This window comes from Tiliqua scincoides, chromosome 5 (genome assembly GCF_035046505.1).
Source record: "Tiliqua scincoides isolate rTilSci1 chromosome 5, rTilSci1.hap2, whole genome shotgun sequence".
Lineage (NCBI taxonomy): Eukaryota > Metazoa > Chordata > Lepidosauria > Squamata > Scincidae > Tiliqua > Tiliqua scincoides.
Genome location: NC_089825.1, coordinates 135,243,947 through 135,262,007, shown reverse-complemented (window position 1 = coordinate 135,262,007; position 18,061 = coordinate 135,243,947). Strand labels below are relative to the sequence as shown.

The following is an 18,061-nucleotide window of genomic DNA, read 5'->3' as shown; positions in this document are numbered from 1 at the left end:
TGTGGCATGTTTAATGGGTTTTGGGGGGAAAAGCACTGCAGGTAACAACTCGGCAATCAGGAGTAGGTGAAAAATACCCTACTAAGACCAAAAAGGCAGAGGAAAGAGTCCCACCTGACTCCAGAGGCAACCAGACAATCCTCAACTGTTTTACAGGACAGGTGGGTGGGGGAGACTGCACTCCAAACAGCCCTCAAAGGCTGTATACATACCTGAATCATTCATTAGGCCACCTTGTCATTGATTGGGCACGAGGCAAAAACATTCCTTGCTCTACATTGTACAGCAGGACAGATCCCCTATCTCAAGCGTCTGTCCACATTACCTTTCAGTTTTCATATGGCTCATTTGACTCAAAAGTCAGTGATGGAACTCATCTCCCTTCTTTTTACCGCATGGTCCCCAGTGAGACCATTCAGTACTGGGGGATCATCCACTTGCTTCTCCATTTTGGATGGAAATGGGTAGGACTCGTCACTCAGGATGATGATGCAGGGGATCGTTTCCTGAGGACCATGGAGCTGCTCCTTGCCCACAATGGAATGTGCTCGGCCTTCACAGAAATTGTGACCAAAAATCACCGTTACACTGGCATGTCTGACATATTAAGCAACTTTCTTAACGACATCCCAGCTTTCCTGGAGAGTAAAGCCAAAGCAGTTGTCATATATGGGGAAAATGTATCTATAAGAAGGTTGGCAAGCATTATATTACGAAAAAGTATTTTTTCTGTATCAGATTCTCCAGAGGACTCTACAGGGAAGGTGTGGATTACCACAGCCCAAATTGATTTTACATTAAATATTTTACTCAGAATTTTTGATATGCAGACATTCCATGGTGCTCTTTCCTTCACGATTCACTCAAAGGAGATTCTAGGCTTCCAACACTTTCTTCAGAATATAAATCCTTTAGAGGCTGATGGAGATGGTTTTATTAAGAATTTCTGGGAGCAAGCATTTGACTGCCTTGTTCCAAATTCTGAGGAACTGATAGATGATGATTTAAGATGTACTGGGCAGGAGAGGCTAGAGACCCTTACTGCACCTTTTTTTGAAATGACCATGACTGGCCACAGCTACAACATCTATAATGCTGCCTTTGCTCTGGCACATGCCTTGCATATCATGCACTCATCAGGACTCAGGCACAGAGCCATGGAGCATGGGACCAGAGTGGATCATCAGAATGTGGAACCCTGGCAGGTATTGTCTCCTCACTGATGAAGTACTTCCTGTTAAGAGCTAAGAACCTTAGTGTGAATGAACTAAGCTACTGACTACCAGTTCTCTAGAAATGGGTGCCTTCCATTCACTGATGGCCTTTAAGTCTTTACTGGCATGATAAGAATGCTACATAAGTACAATATTTCTGAACTAATGTCTCCTTCATGGGAAGTACTTGAAGTTATCTCACCAATGTCAGTACTGATTCCTTATTCCTTATTCTTGGCTTCTAGAATTTGGTACCTAAATTCGAATATGAATCATTTCTGTACTATTTTATTTTTAAGTTGCCAAATTCATGATGTATTTTGATTCTGGAGAAAAGCAATTCAAATATGTATGCATAGCACAGTTATCTGCCATACATTGGCATCCTTCAGTCTTGGAAGACTATGGTATTGTGCTCTGTAAAGTAGTTCTGGAACAGAGTGTCCTCTCCAGTGCGCAAAGCCTGGGTAAAGTACATATGGAGGATAGACTGTTTCCCATGTAGCAAATCCCCCCCTCCACATCGCTGGAATGGTCCAATGGAAAGACAGAAGCCAATATGGTTGGTTCCAGCAGTGTCGCAGGAATTGCCAGAATGTGACTGTGTTCAGCCATGAACTGCCTCCGGGACTCCGGCTTCGGATTTTTCCTCGAGGTTGACTCCTGAAACCTTTTCCATAACTGGATGCAGCCACAAGGCAATGGAGGTTTGGGATCAGAGTTTTCCTTCTCTCTGATGAGCTGCCTTCCCAGGCTAATGAGTCCCATCGACCCGGTGGCTGTTTAATCACCTCTTACGACAAGTACAGCCAAACAGAGGGCCGATTTTTAACCCCAGCCCCCCAGACAGACAGACAGACAGACAGACAGACAGACAGACAGACAGACAGATAGATAGATAGATAGATAGATAGATAGATAGATAGATAGATAGATAGATAGATAGATAGATAGATAGATAGATAGATAGATAATCTGCATCATCTCAGTGAGAATACCCAGCACTTTACAGAGTGCCTTTTGATTCCTGTTTGTTTTCCACACAGATGCACTCACTGCTCCGCTGGATCTCTTTCAACAACAGTGGTGGGGAAAAAGTTGCACTGAATGAACATGAAGAATTAGCAACTGCATTTGACATTACCAACTTGATCACTTTCCCTAACAACTCCTATGTCAGAGTCACAGTGGGGCATCTGGATCCTCAAGCTCCTCCAAGCAAAGCATTCAAGATACACGAGGACAAAATCCAGTGGCCCAGAAACATGAGTGAGGTGAGAAAATCATGGTCTTCCCAAAGACACATTTCATGGTCAGAAAAGAAACCAAGCATCTGCTGGAGAATGGCTGCTGTTTCCTTGATCTGCTGTCTCTGGAAGTGTTCTTAAGCTAAGTTTTAAGTTGTTCATATTTTGCTGTATGCTAGCATACTGCTATCTGCCTTGGAATCTGTTGCTGAAAGATGTGGGATCAATAAGGAAATAATTTCAGTTTTGTATTTTGCCTACTATTTATGCCACCCACTGAAGGCCCAATCCTAAAGGCCCTCAGCGACAGTGCTGGGTATAGTAAATGTGCTGTAAAGCACATTTAGCACACCCTCTGTGCAGGAAGCTCTGTGCAGGAAGCTGGACAGACACTACCCAGAGCAAAGAAAAAACTCCGAGTAGCAGCAAGGTCTGTTTGGATGGGTTCCAAACAGGCAAGGGGAAAGCGGGGTGCAGGAAGGGACTGGGTCAGGAGGGGGTGGAACCAGCAGAGTCATGCTCCACTGGATCCTATCCTCCATGTTGTGTTGCAAAGCTCTTCCATTCTGTGCTACCAAAATAGCCAGCGCAGACTTGAGAAGCAACATTGCAGGGCCTGGAGCTTTCCTCAAGGGAAGGGAATGAAAGGCCCCTTCCCCCGAAGAAACCTCTGGTGGCCCCAACAGGATAGGATTGGGCTGTGAATGGGTTACATCAAACAAAATGAGTCCATGTCACTAGTCCATGTCATGTCATGAGTCCAGATCATATAATAATAATAATAATAATAATAATAATAATAATAATAATAATAATAATAAACTTTATCTATATCCCACCCTTCTCCCTAAAAGGGACCCAGGGCGGCTTACAACATTTTAAAAACAGGTTAAAAACATAATTTAACCAACAGATAAAAACATATTAAAAACACATTAACAGATACCATAAAAACATTAGTCAGATAAAAAGAGCATAAAGCAGCAGATCATAGAGGAATCAGGCCTGTAAAAAATACTAAAAGATGTTAAAAAGGCCATGAACTCAGAAGGCTTGTTTAAACAGAAGGGTCTTCAGGCCTCGCCGAAAAGTCTCAAGAGAGGGAGCCATTCTCAAGTCAAGGGGAAGGGAGTTCCATAATGTTGGTGCCACTACTGAGAAGGCCCTATTTTTTGCCGCCGCCTCACATACCTCCCTAGGCGGTGGCACTTGTAAAAAGGCCTTCTCTGATGACCTAAGAGGACGAGCCGGATTGTGCGGAAGTAGGCGGTCCCTAAGATACCCTGGCCCAGAGCAGTATAGGGCTTTAAAGGTCAAAACCAGCACCTTGAATTGGGCCTGGAAACGAATGGGCAGCCAATGTAGCCCCCGGAGAAGCGGGCTGACAGAGTCAAACCGCCTAGCTCCAGTGACCACACGGGCCACCGCATTCTGCACTAATTGCAGTTTCCGGACCGTCATCAGGGGCAGCCCCACATAAAGCGCATTACAATAATCTAACCTCGATGTCACCATGGCATGGATCATCATGGCCAGGTCTGCACGATCCAAGTACGGCCGCAGCTGGCGCACCAGCCGAAGCTGAGCGAATGAATCAGACCATGATTCATTAGCAATCAGTTCATCCCTTCAACAAAATTTTCCAAATGTTTTCTCAATTCCACATGTTTCCTTATGACATGTACAGGTGCCTCCCAAATCTCTGTGTAATGACAAATGCCAGCCTGGTTCCAGCAGGAAAAAGAAGGAGGGGGAGAAATTTTGCTGCTATGATTGTGCTCTGTGTCCAGAAGGGAAGATCTCAAACCAGGAAGGTGGGCAATGTACACTTAAGAGTTCATGCCATGTACATACAGTTATGGGCAACTAATGGTAGAAAGTATGCTTTGGGGGTCTTTAAATGCAAGGTGTTTATGTGGTCTTAATTTCTTGGACACTTTAAATAAAGGTTAATGGTATTGATTACTTTTGTTCCATTTCCTGGATTATTTGCCTGAGGGCACAATTCTAAGCAGGTCTACTCAGACGTAAGTCCTACTGTGTTCAATGAGACTTACTCCTAGGAAAGCGAGGATAGGATTGCAGCCTCATTCTATTGAAAAGTCACTGCAAGGTTTTAGATACATGTTTCAGCAGAGCACCATCTATGTGCACTTCCTGAGTAATGAGAACAGCTGCTGGGGGAGTTATTCCAAAATGTAATTGTGCAAAGAAAGCTCCATTCACCAAGGCAGAAACATATTCAAGTAATCACGAGGAAGGAACCAATCATATATTGTATTGAAAATGCCAGGTTTCACTTCGGCAAACTGCTGCATGAATTTGGAAATGTTTTTGTTTAACAGATGTAAAACTACTACAATCACCAGTTTCTCAGAAAAAAAAGTGCTCCTTATTTCTGAGAAAATTTGTTTTAGCTATAAATAAGAATGTATTCCTCTTTCAGACATGGATTACTGTGTCTCTTGCCAGGATGATCACTACTCAAACAAGCACCATGACCAATGCATTCCCAAGACTCCAAGTTTCCTGTCTTTTCAAGAATCTTTGGGCATCACCTTAGCTACTTTGGCTCTTTCCCTTTCTCTGATCACAGCCTTGGTGTTGGGAACCTTCGTTAAACATCGAGGCACTCCCATTGTCAAAGCCAACAACTGTGGCCTCACCTATCTCCTCCTCATCTCCCTTCTCCTTTGTTTCCTTTCTTCCTTGCTGTTCATTGGACAACCTAAACGGGTGACCTGCCTCCTGCGGCAAACAGCTTTTGGCCTCATCTTCTCCATTGCTTTGTCTTCAGTTTTGGCCAAAACCATTACGGTGGTTGTGGCTTTCATGGCAACTAGGCCAGGAAAAAATTTCCAGAAATGGGTGGGGAGAAGATTGACACACTCTATTGTCCTGTCCTGCTCCATTATTCAAGTCGGTATTTGTGCTGTGTGGTTGGGTACTTCTCCTCCATTTCCAGAGCTGGACATGCAGTCTCTGCCTAAGGAAATTGTAATGCAGTATAACGAAGGGTCAGTCACCATGTTTTACTGTGTCTTGGGTTACATGGGCTTTCTGGCCTCCGTCAGCTTCACTGTCGCTTTCCTGGCCAGGAAGCTACCTGACACTTTCAATGAAGCCAAGTTCATCACCTTCAGCATGCTGGTCTTTTGCAGTGTGTGGCTGTCCTTTGTGCCCACCTACCTGAGCACAAGGGGAAAAGCCATGGTGGCTGTGGAGATCTTCTCCATCTTGGCTTCCAGCGCTGGGCTACTGGGCTGCATCTTTTCTCCTAAATGTTTTGTTATTATCTTGAGGCCTGATTTAAATAAAAAGGAGCACCTAATAAGGAGAAAACATTAACCATATCGAAGACTGATGGCATAATCCCATCATCCTCTTACAAATAGGGGCACTGGTAGTAAGGTCCTATTTTCTTAGGATGGAAACTGGGGCAGGGTGGGGGCAGTGGTCTCAAGATGGGGCAGGATTGGTGGCACTGGTGCATGCCATATCCTATCCTCTTTCCCTGGCAAGATATGCTGGTACAGCTCCACTCAGACATGCACCAGCAAATTGGCAGGCGCAGGTCCGAGTAGACCCATCTTCACTGATACAGGAAGCTGAACTAGCTGGGCCTTTGGCCTGATCCAGAAGGGTTCTTATGTTTATATGTTAGGGAACTCTAGAAGAGTAGGGTACTGTAATATAAAGAAAGGAAAGCCATCTAGTATGACTTGGGATCTTCTCAGACTTTAAAATGAGTACACGTAAACACGTAAACCCCATACAATCATTGCATGCGTGAAACACATCATAAAAAGTTTGCACTGGATCATTCTGAGCTTATGTAAATTGAATCCTGCTATGGGGCAACAATAGCACTGTACTGAAGGCAGCAGTAACATCTGTAGCATATGTTTGCTTCACCGCTTCCACCCCTGCTGGTGTCACAGTGAGTAGAAAAAATACGGCAGAAATTACTTTCTTCCCTATAATTATCAAAATCACGGTCATTAATTCACTTGGCTCCTGCAACTTTCAAGAAAAGAACCGGAATGAAAAATTACAAATCAAGACTGAAATGGTTATAAAACACCCATTGTGCAATTCCCAGAAAAGATTAGGGAACGGTGGTAGGGGACAGAGGCAGCTCTGCCAGTCTGAACCCTTTCCCTATTTCCTTCAGAGGGAAGTCAGGCTTTGAATCCATGTCCCACGACCAGCATTCAAAGCTTGTTTTTCTAACACTCCGGGTGATACTGTCCACTTTTAACAAGTGAATACGCCCGATTTTAAGAAGCATGTTGACAGATGAACTGCCAATCAAACAAGAGTGACAGTTGACAGAAGGTGGTGATGGTGCTATAAGTGTCCATCTCTGGAGAGAAGTCGGATCATCGCCACAATGGAGTCTGCAATCCTGCTGCTTCTCTCTCTGCTACTGCATCTCCCTCCCATGGTATGCAAAGAGCATCCTAAGAAGTGCAGAGGAAATGATCCTGTGCGTATTTCACACGAATGGGATCACCCTGGTGAAATTCTCCTTGGTGGGGTTGCATCTCATATCCATTACATTTTCAACAGATATTCCTTCAAAACTCACCCTTTTCAAGAAGAACTGAAGAGTCTGCTACTGTAAGGAACACTCTGTCCCTCCCTCACCCATTTTTTGGCACTAGTATAGTGATGCTTTATTTGTATTTGTATAACGGCAAACCAGTGTGGCTATTTTGAAAGAGGTGTGTAATTTTGGAAAAATAAATGAATGAGTGCTGATGAAATACAAACATATTAAAACACATATACTGTATCTTCAGAGGCATCAGAGGTGTTGGATTAATATGCTCCTTTCAGCTTGGAGCCCTCTACCTACCTTGTAGGAATTACATGCTCCATGTTCCCATTTTTTTTAAAAATCACTCTTATTTTCTACATATCCAGTATCAATCACTTCTATATAATTCATATAGATATGGGGTACTTAACATCTTAGGAATAAGATGTTTACCATTACCCATTACCAACTTGGTGGCAGAATTTTTAGCGGCAGTCTCTAAGGCTAAAATCAGAAGCTAACATCCTTTTGTAAAGTTGTACCTATTTTATTATGATATATTTGTTTTTGTAAACTCTTAATATGCCAATAAAGGTTACCAGAGAGAGAGAGAGAGAGAGAGAGAGAGAGAGAGAGAGGAGTAAGAATAGATACACCCATTGTTTCCTAAACCCCTTCTTCAAAGAATGCTGTTTCCTAATCATGTATCCCTGATGTCACATCTAGTTTCATCTCCAGATTTCAAGAACTTCTTCATTAGGTGTAGTTGAAGTGTTCTCGCTTCAGTCCTTTCCTCACATTCATCTTTAATGTGGGCTAAGTCTATGGGCACAATTACCAGCAAAGGATAATTATAACAGATTTATTTGGTTTCGTGTGAGACTGAGGGTCCAATCCTCTCCTACTTTCCAGCAATGATGCAGCTGCAATGCAGCCTTGAGGTAAGGGAACAAATACAATTGCCTCCCCACCACAGGATGCAGTGCACACCCCATTGATACAACTGCAATGGCACTGGAAATTTGGTTAGGATTGGGCTAGCAGTCATGGGTAGTTTGGCTGTATCATGCTTTTGCCTTACAGCAAGGCAGATGAATCTCTGAGAGCATTGGGGGTGTGTGTGTGGTCAAATCTGTAATAACATGATTTATGCTATAGAATTTTCCCTTGAAACAGCCAGTCACTTTCTTTTCAGTGTGATGACCAAGTTCTACCAGCATATCCTGGCTTTGGCATTTGCAGTCAATGAGATCAATGAGAACTCTAAGCTCCTTCCCAATGTCACTCTCGGGTTTCACATCTATGACAGCTACTCCGATGCCAGGATGACCTACCGCAACACTCTGAACTTGCTCTTTGGATCACATAGGTTTGTCCCAAATTACAAATGTGGCATCCAGAATAAGATAATAGGAGTTATTGGGGGACTTGATCCCGATACTTCCTCACACATTGCAGACATCTTAGGCCTCTTCAAGATCCCACAAGTAAGATCTGTGAATGGGGGATATGGAGATTTTCTCTAATCCCATGTATAATTTATTCTTCCATTCTCTAGGAACTGGGTTGATCATGTAAAAAGAGAGACAAGAAAATCTTGCCTATCTATTTCACTTTCTCAAAGGAGCTCACAGTCTTTAAAAAAGACACAAGGGAGATACTTCTTATGGCCTAGAAAAAAAAAAATTACTTTTAGGGCTCAATCCTAAACAACTTTCCATCACTGACATAGTTATGCCAGTGGGGCATGTGCTGCATCCTGCAGTTGGAGGGCAGCCACAGAGGCCTCCTCAAGGTACGGCAATGTTTGTTCCCTTACCCATAAGTTGCATTGCTCTTATGTCACTGCTGGAAAGTGGGTTAGGATTGTGCCCTTAGTGATTCTACAAAAACTGCTTTAAGGGACTTAAATTAAGAAAGATAAAATAAATAACAACGTAATGACTGAAGTACCTGGGGCAATCCTATTCCCAATCTAAAATATAACTTCCTTCTTTTAAAGTTTTCATATGGCTCATTTCAGCGAGGAATGAATGATGAATCTGATTCCTTTTACCGCATGGTCCCCAATGAAGCCCTTCAGTACCGTGGAATTGTCCAATTACTTCTACATTTCACCTGGAAATGGGTTGGGCTCATCACTATGGATAACGAGGCTGGAGATCATTTCTTGCAAGTCATGGAGCCCTTGCTCTCCCAGAGCGGGATCTGTTCAGCCTTCACTGAAAGATCCCTCAACAAACTTGGCCAGTTGGGTGTCAGTGAAGTTATCCATCAGATTAAAAGTCATATTCCAGTATTTCTACATAGTACAGCAATTGCAGTTGTGATATATGGAGAAACTACTTCAATTATATGGTTGGGAAGTCTTATATGGGTGACATCAACAGTTATGCCACTAGTGATCCCTGGATATAAATACCCTGCAGGGAAAGTATGGATTACAACAGCCCAGATTGATTTTATAAGTAATGCCATGGACAAATTCTTAGCTATACAAACATATCGTGATGCTCTGTTCCACGGTGCTCTTTCTTTCACAATTCACTCAACTAAGCGTCTTGGATTCACAGAATTTCTTCAGAATCTAAACCCTTTGGAGGCAAAAAGAGATGGTTTTATCCAGAGTTTCTGGGAGCAAGCATTCCACTGCTTATTTCCAAAGCTAAATGTGATATTGAACAATGCACAAACATGTACTGGAGAAGAAGATCTGGAGAGTCTCCCTGCACCTCTTTTTGAAATGAGCATGACTGGCCACAGCTACAGTATCTATAATGCTGTCTATGCTGTGGCACATGCTTTGCACATCACGTACTCAACTAGATCCAGACACAGACAACTGAATGTGGAACCCTATCAGGTAATTACTTCTTACTGACTGCCAGTGCAAAATGAACATATTTACTCCAAAATAAATTCAAATGGTTTTGGGTGTTTAATGGCTTCCTAAGAAATGCATTTAAGATTACAACCTATGTAATAATACCGTAACTAGAGTGTGATGTGCGGGGGTTGGTATGACATTTTAGTGCTGAATCTATGTAGGACATGCATTCATATGTCCTAAATGCTCAGCCACAAATATTTTAGTAAGTTGTCTCCTTCTCCATCATTGTTTGATAAAGCAATGATGCTACTGATTACACTCTTCTTTATTTCTTACTTAAACCGAGGTACTGTTCTTAATCAATCCTAAAGGGACTCTTTCCCAAGAAGGAAACTGATTCCTTCTTAGAGAAAAATAATCCAAATCTATCCAGAAAAATTATTAGAAGCTTCTTTTGGCCCAGATCTATCCCCCATAGCCACTGGTATAACTAGCTTCTCACTGCCAAAGGCTGCTTTATGGCAATTGCCTCTGTTGGTGTGCACTGCATGATTGTTGGCAGGGAGGATTGTTGGCATCCACCCAAGACTTATTAAGGAATTGAAGAATGAAGTTGCAGATCTCTTGACTAAGGTATGCAACTTGTCCCTCAAAACGGCCACGGTGCCAGAAGATTGGAGGATAGCAAATGTCACACCGATCTTTAAAAAGGGAAAGAGGGGGGACCCAGGAAACTATAGGCTGGTCAGCCTAACATACCACCCAGGGTAAGATGGTGGAATGCCTCATCAAAGATAGGATCTCAAAACACATATATGAACAGGCCTTGCTGAGGGAGAATCAGCATGGCTTCTGTAAGGGTAAATCTTGCCTCACGAACCTTATAGAATTATTTGATAAGGTCAACAGGCATGTGGATGCGGGAGAACCCGTAGACATTGTATATCTGGACTTTCAGAAGGCGTTCAACTCGGTCCCTCACCAAAGGCTACTGAAAAAACTCCACAGTCAGGGAATTAGAGGACAGGTCCTCTCGTGGATTGAGAACCGTTTGAAGGCCAGGAAACAGAGAGTGGGTGTCAATGGGCAATTTTCACAATGGAGAGAGGTGAAAAGTGGTGTGCCCCAAGGATCTGTCCTGGGACCGGTGCTTTTCAACCTCTTCATAAATGACCTGGAGACAGGGTTGAGCAGTGAGGTTGCAAAGTTTGCGGATGACACCAAACTTTTCCGAGTGGTGAAGACCAGAAGTGATTGTGAGGAGCTCCAGAAGGATCTCTCCAGACTGGCAGAATGGGCAGCAAAATGGCAGATGCGCTTCAATGTCAGTAAGTGTAAAGTCATGCACATTGGGGCAAAAAATCAAAACTTTAGATATAGGCTGATGGATTCTGAGCTGTCTGTGACAGATCAGGAGAGAGATCTTGGGGTGGTGGTGGACAGGTCGATGAAAGTGTCAACCCAATGTGCGGCGGCAGTGAAGAAGGCCAATTCTATGCTTGGGATCATTAAGAAGGGTATTGAGAACAAAATGGCTAATATTATAATGCCGTTGTACAAATCTATGGTAAGGCCACACCTGGAGTATTGTGTCCAGTTCTGGTCACTGCATCTCAAAAAAGACACAGAGGAAATGGAAAAGGTGAAAAAGAGAGCGACTAAGATGATTATGGGGCTGGGGCACCTTCCTTATGAGGAAAGGCTATGGCGTTTGGGCCTCTTCAGCCTAGAAAAGAGACGCCTGAGGGGGAACATGATTGAGACATACAAAATTATGCAGGGGATGGACAGATTGGATAGGGAGATGCTTTTTACACTCTCACATAATACCAGAACCAGGGGACATCCACTAAAATTGAGTGTTGGGCGGGTTAGGACAGACAAAAGAAAATATTTCTTTACTCAGCGTGTGGTCGGTCTGTGGAACTCCTTGCCGCAGAATGTGTTGCTGGCGTCTAGCCTAGACGCCTTTAAAAGGGGATTGGACAAGTTTCTGGAGGAAAAATCCATTACGGGGTACAAGCCATGATGTGTATGCGCAACCTCCTGATTTTAGAAATGGGTTATGTCAGAATGCCAGATGCAAGGGAGGGCACCAGGATGAGGTCTCTTGTTATCTGGTGTGCTCCCTGGGGCATTTGGTGGTCCGCTGTGAGATACTGGAAGCTGGACTAGATGGGTCTATGGCCTGATCCAGTGGGGCTGTTCTTAACATAAGAACATAAGAACATAAGAGTTCCACAGACCTACCACACGCTGAGTAAAGAAATATTTTCTTTTGTCTGTCCTAACCCGCCCAATACTCAATTTTAGTGGATGTCACCTGCTGCTGGTGTTATGTGAGAGTGTAAAGAGCATCTCCCTATCCACTCTGTCCATCCCCTGCATAATTTTGTATGTCTCAATCATGTCCCCCCTCAGGCGTCTCTTTTCTAGGCTGAAGAGGCCCAAACGCCGTAGCCTTTCCTCATAAGGAAGGTGCCCCAGCCCCGTAATCATCTTAGTCGCTCTCTTTTGCACCTTTTCCATTTCCACTATGTCTTTTTTGAGATGCGGCGACCAGAACTGGACACAATACTCCAGGTGTGGCCTTACCATAGATTTGTACAACGGCATTATAATATTAGCCATTTTGTTCTCAATACCCTTCTTAATGATCCCAAGCATAGAATTGGCCTTCTTCACTGCTGCCGCACATTGGGTTGACACTTTGATCGACCTGTCCACCACCACCCCAAGATCTCTTATGTTCTTATGTTCTTATGAGGACAAAGTGGCCTCTTGTGCACTGGCAGGCAGCCAAAGTTCTGCCTGCCCAGGTAAGCTGGTGATGTGGAGGTCGAATGGAGCAGGGCATTTGGTCCTAGAGGTGAGGTTTGGCAGCGGCTCAGTGCACACAGAATCCTGACCCCCTTCCTGGGCCTGATCTATCTTCCCGGGTCAACACAGAACATATGCCAGCGATTGAGCTGGCACAGGTCTGAGTTGGCACATAGTAACTGCTAGGGCTTACCCAAGGCCAATGGATAAATGTTCCCTTACACCAAGGACACCTCCAGCAATCAAAAATATCCTACAGCAAACAGCAGAAGTTACACCAGTGCCACTGCATCACCATGTAAGCTTTTAGTTAGGATTGGGCTGTTATTGGGACTATTACAGTAGTTTTATTATGCCACTATTATGTCAAATCAATCACTCGAGTGGCTTTTCTCTTTCTGCCCAGCTCCACCCATTTCTTCTGAGGATCCCTTTCAACAACAGCTGTGGAGAGGAAATCAAGTTTAATGAACTTGGAGAATTAGCAGCCGGATTTGATATTACAAACTTGATCACTTTCGAAAATGATTCCTATGTCCGGGTCAAAGTGGGAAGGCTGGAACCTCAGGCTCCTCTGGGCAAAGAGCTCATGATCAATGAAGACTTTATAGAGTGGCATGAAGACTTGAGTGAGGTGAGAAAAATATCAGCACTCTCTCTCCACTGACAACATTCATTGTAATCTGATCAGAGGGGCCGTTGGATTTACAGTGAATATTGAGCCTTCTTCTTTCACTCAGTACATTTTTATCCTTTGTATGTATTCTGATGGGAACAAAGAGAAATCTAGAATGAATGAATGAATGAATGAATGAATGGGTAGGGGGAAACTCTTAGTCAAGTTAGGTCCTGATTGCACACTTCACATAGGACATGTTTGAATTTCCAAGGGCTGGTGGCTAAAAGAGATTATTATCTCGCCAAAGGGTGTCAAACTAATTTCATACAGTGGGCTGTATAGCATTCATGATGCCTGATGAGTGCTGGTGGTGATGTCACAAAGCAGGAAGTGATGTCATTAAGCAGGTCATGTCCAGAAATAAACACTTTTTCCTCACCTGGGAACTCTTTAGCGGCAAATGACGGAAGATAAAATATGTGAATCTTAGTCATATTTTCAAGATATGGGACAGCCCAACTATCACACAGGCTGCCCTTTCAGCAGTGACTCCACAGCCCAGTTCAGCAGCTGGTGGAGGTACTAGAAGAGCCCGAGGGACTGATAAAAAGTTTCTAGGAGGTGCATTTGGTCTGTGGCCTTATGTTTGACACCCCTGATCTAGCCTGATGCTGGACTATCCATGAGGCCACATGATGTAGCAGCAGCAGGCCGTCAGAGGTGCCCAGGGGTTGAGGACTTGGAGTGCCTTTCCAGCATGTCATAGACACAGTCCTCAATGAGCTGCTTCCTGCTCTCTTGAGTTTTGCTCAAGTTCACTATAGCAGATGAAGAACCATAGTAAGCACTTTTGGGTTTTTTTCGTATTGCAGTGGTTGTTGACCGGATACAGCATCAGATGGCATTCTAGGTCCACCATCCCTTGCTTTTGAATATCTCTCAAGAATAGTCTCTGACTTTTGATCTAGATGAAGCATTTGGACTGTTCAAGCATTGAAGTTTTATTCTTCTTCCATTTGTATTGAGTATGTATTTCTTCAAATAAACGTTCAGCCTGTTAACTCACAGAGATGACATCATCCCACTTTTTAATCAGCAAATCATTTGAATAGCAATCTTCCCACAAAGTGTTTGCAATGTCTACTTTTCTCTTTTTTGTGAAGAATAGGTACCTCCCTTTTCTCAGTGTAATAGAAACTGCCATGCCGGATACAGCAGAAAAAAGAGGGAGGGGGAGAAATTTTGCTGCTATGATTGTGCTCCATGTCCAGAAGGAATGATCTCAAATGAGATAGGTAGGAAATATTTTATTGAAAAAAAATAGGATTCTCATCAAATGTTCAGAGAATTTTGTAGGGTTGAAACCAAAAAGTGTGATCTGGAACTTGTGTAAAAAGCTTTCTGTTGATGAGATTTACTTTCTGGGAACTGTAGAAAAAGGAGTTCAAAGAATGTATCCATTGGTTTCTGTTATTTGCATAGAATAGTGGAGAACTGAAAGCAAAATTGAGAGGCAAGTTACGTTACAGCAGAGTCCACTGAATGCATAAAAGTAGGGTGAAAATTGTGAAGCAACTGAAAGATTCTGACAGTGCAGTTGGGCAAATAAAACCATACTGTTTCAATACCCAGGAAAAATAACATGTCCAGGAATCAATGTGATGGAAGGGAAGATTAAAAAAAAAAAATGATCACTCATGGATTTGGAGGGGCAGATGAAGGCAGTCTCCCCAGAATGAAATGCAGGAAGGGGTGAGAGGTCTCACCAGGGTCACATTCACTAGGCCCCCCCAAATACTCCATCACAACTCCTGGATTCAGTCCTTCATTTCATTTCATGACATTTCATGTGTGAGTCACCCAGTACACACACACACATGCTAAAAAAGGGTCAAAGAATTCATTGCATCAGAGAGCTGAGCTCCTAACATTTTATTGGGCACCACTTAAAAGGGGAATCTGAAAAGAACTGGGCTCTTGGTTCATATAGTCCAGTATGGTACCCTCCATTGCTACACCATTGAGAAAATGGGGTCGATTAAAATTATGACAACAGCATGAGGGGAAGCATAAAAGTCTTTCACTTACTTCCATGGGCGCAGTGCAATTCCTGTTTCTACTGCAACTCCCCCCCCCCCCAAAAAAAAAGATACTACCATAAGATCTCATCATACATCTTGTGCATAATGAGCCACTTTGGGTCCCCTTATGGCAGTGATTTTCAACATTTTTCATCTCATGGCACACTGGCAAGACACTAAAATGGTCAAGGCACACCATCCCTTTTTTGACCATTGACAAGGCACACTGTGCTGTCAGTGGAGGGCTCACATCCCCCAATGGCCCTATTAATAAATGACCCTCTCCCAAATTCCCGTGGCGCACCTGAGGACCATTCGCGGCACACCAGTGTGCCATGGCGCAGTGGTTGAAAATGGCTGCCTTATGGGGAGAAAAGCAGGATAAAAATACAGTAAATAAATAATTTGTCTGCAAATCTGCAAATAACCAAACTTGAAAATAATGGATGAGGTGGACTCATGAAAAATAAGTTCTTATTTATGAAAAGCAGGATTGCTTTAAATAGACATGTATTCCTCTTTCAGATATGGATTACTGCCACCCTTGCCCAGAAGAACATTATTCAAACAAGAACCAAGATGGATGCCTGCCCAAAATTCCAAGCTTCCTCTCTTTTGAAGAACATTTAGGTGTTGCTTTAGCTTCTCTGGCTGTTTTCTTTGCTGCAATCACAGCTCTGGTGTTGGGAATCTTCATAAAACAGAGAGACACTCCCATTGTCAAAGCCAACAATTGCAGCCTCACGTATGTTCTCCTGATTTCCCTTATCCTTTCTTTCCTCTGCTCTTTGCTCTTCATTGGAAAGCCTACAAATGCAACCTGCCTTGTCCGGCAAACAGCCTTTGGCCTCATCTTCTCAGTTGCTGTTTCTTCTATCTTGGCCAAAACCATCACTGTAGTGGTGGCTTTCATGGCCTCCAAGCCAGGAAGCATTTTCCAGAAATGGGTGGGGAAAAGATTGGCACATTCCATTGTGTTTTTGTGTTCCCTTTTCCAAGCAGGCATTTGTGCTGTTTGGTTAGGTATTTCTCCCCCATTCCCAGAGCTGGACATGCAATCACAGTTTAGAGAAATCATAGTCAAATGCAATGAAGGTTCAACCACCATGTTTTACTGTGCCCTGGGCTACATGGGCTTCCTGGCCTCTGTCAGCTTCAGCGTGGCTTTCCTAGCCAGGAAATTGCCAGACGCCTTTAATGAAGCCAAGTTCATCACTTTCAGTATGTTGGTCTTTTGCAGTGTTTGGTTGTCCTTTGTCCCAACCTACCTGAGCACCAAGGGCAAATACATGGTCACTGTGGAGATCTTCTCCATTTTGGCCTCCTGTGCTGGGTTACTTGGTTGCATCTTTTTCCCCAAATGTTACATTATTGTGTTGAGGCCTCGTCTGAACAAAAGGGAGCAGCTAGTCAGGAGAAAGCAATAATATATCAAATGTTCAGTATGTTGTCTCCATTGCCATATGTCTGAAACATCAGCCTGTGGTCTGTCCAAGAATAAAACCTGAGATTATTCTGAATAACAATCCCATCTAATCCTCCCTCATTGTCTCAGCAAATAAAATGACTATGATCTACGTAGAATGAAAAGCCTCAGAGTACACATAGTGAAGATGTGATATGTTTTTATGTATTTTTAGTTTCCTGAGAGAGACCAGGCATGAAATTTTGGAAATAAAAACTGACTCCAGAGTATCCCTCTGCTTAACGATTAAAATAAAGACATTTTACATTGGATTTTCTTTTAAGCATGCTCATCTTTATGGCAGTAGTTATGGCTACCATGTAAAGAAAGATATAGGAGGCCATAATCCAGTCCCTGGTGGGCTCCTGTTGGCCCTCAACAGAACAAAACCTAACATTTACATAGCACTGTAGAATACTGAAAATAATGCAAATGCATTTTGCCATTCATTCTGATTACAAGAACCCAGAGAATTTGGTCAGGATTATCAGCACTATTTAATCAGTCTTTTCTTTGCACTTTCCAGTCAAACTGAGGCATTTCTCATGAGCCTGTACTTCTACAACCCACCTTCCTTTCCCCATATTGTTTAAGGAGTTGGATTCTGCTGCCCAGAATATCTAAAAAACAGCAGCTACCAAACTCATTGCACAGCAAAAAAAGCCATCTCCATTTGGAGCAGCACTTACCATTCCACTATCCTGCTCTTAATCTTCCTTCCTGATCTGGACAAAGTTATGCTCTGTTGTCCATCACCCCAGCAGGCTTTGCAGGAGGATTTCCGGGCAGATGCAAATGCCCAGAACATCACTTTGTCCAAATTGGGAAGGGACATTAAGAGCATCACAGCAGAATGGTAAGCGCTGCTCACAGAGGGGAGAGCTTTCTCTGAACTCCAGATCTGGCCCGCAGGCTGCAGTTTGGAGAGCCCTGCTCTAAAATATTTGAGAAGACTCTGTGTGTACCACTGTTTGCTCAACCCCAGAGACCTCTGCACGTATTACTGACCTTTCCAGGTATCTTGAATTCATGGAGAGAGCCCTCTGTGCAGGAAGTTGGACAATGGGCAGGGAGGCTTTTTCAAGTGTCCATTTTATTTATCAATTAATGGAGTAATGTGTATAAAAATGGTTTGAATGTTTGTATTACCCTTCAGTAATAGTCTTTTATGACACTTTGCTATGAAGCAAACAAACTGAAACGACAAATCCTGGAAACCTCACGTCCCAGTTACTCAGATAA

At 43.2% G+C, this 18,061-nt stretch overlaps 2 protein-coding genes across 2 annotated transcripts; both read left to right on the top strand.

Annotated features, from left to right (window-relative positions):
• Window positions 1–395: 395 nt before the first annotated feature.
• LOC136654394 (vomeronasal type-2 receptor 26-like) lies at window positions 396–5,809 on the top strand. Its single transcript, XM_066631387.1, has 4 exons — window positions 396–1,205; window positions 2,261–2,488; window positions 4,149–4,275; window positions 4,908–5,809. Exons 1-4 carry the CDS (start codon window positions 396–398, stop codon window positions 5,807–5,809), a joined length of 2,067 nt encoding a protein of 688 aa, XP_066487484.1.
• Window positions 5,810–9,063: 3,254 nt separating this feature from the next.
• LOC136650988 (vomeronasal type-2 receptor 26-like) lies at window positions 9,064–16,781 on the top strand. Its single transcript, XM_066626994.1, has 4 exons — window positions 9,064–9,867; window positions 13,061–13,288; window positions 14,442–14,568; window positions 15,880–16,781. Exons 1-4 carry the CDS (start codon window positions 9,064–9,066, stop codon window positions 16,779–16,781), a joined length of 2,061 nt encoding a protein of 686 aa, XP_066483091.1.
• The last annotated feature ends 1,280 nt before the right edge of the window (window positions 16,782–18,061 follow it).

What these genes read in the sequence shown, in the direction of transcription:
- LOC136654394 (XM_066631387.1), top strand. Translation starts at nt 396, where the DNA reads ATGGTCCCCAGTGAGACCATTCAGTACTGGGGGATCATCCACTTGCTT. An exon ending in AGAATGTGGAACCCTGGCAG is followed by an intron (nt 1,206 to 2,260) that starts GTATTGTCTCCT and finishes TTTTCCACACAG; the next exon opens with ATGCACTCACTGCTCCGCTG. An exon ending in GGCCCAGAAACATGAGTGAG is followed by an intron (nt 2,489 to 4,148) that starts GTGAGAAAATCA and finishes TGACATGTACAG; the next exon opens with GTGCCTCCCAAATCTCTGTG.
- LOC136650988 (XM_066626994.1), top strand. Translation starts at nt 9,064, where the DNA reads ATGGTCCCCAATGAAGCCCTTCAGTACCGTGGAATTGTCCAATTACTT. An exon ending in TGAATGTGGAACCCTATCAG is followed by an intron (nt 9,868 to 13,060) that starts GTAATTACTTCT and finishes CTTTCTGCCCAG; the next exon opens with CTCCACCCATTTCTTCTGAG. An exon ending in GGCATGAAGACTTGAGTGAG is followed by an intron (nt 13,289 to 14,441) that starts GTGAGAAAAATA and finishes TGTGAAGAATAG; the next exon opens with GTACCTCCCTTTTCTCAGTG.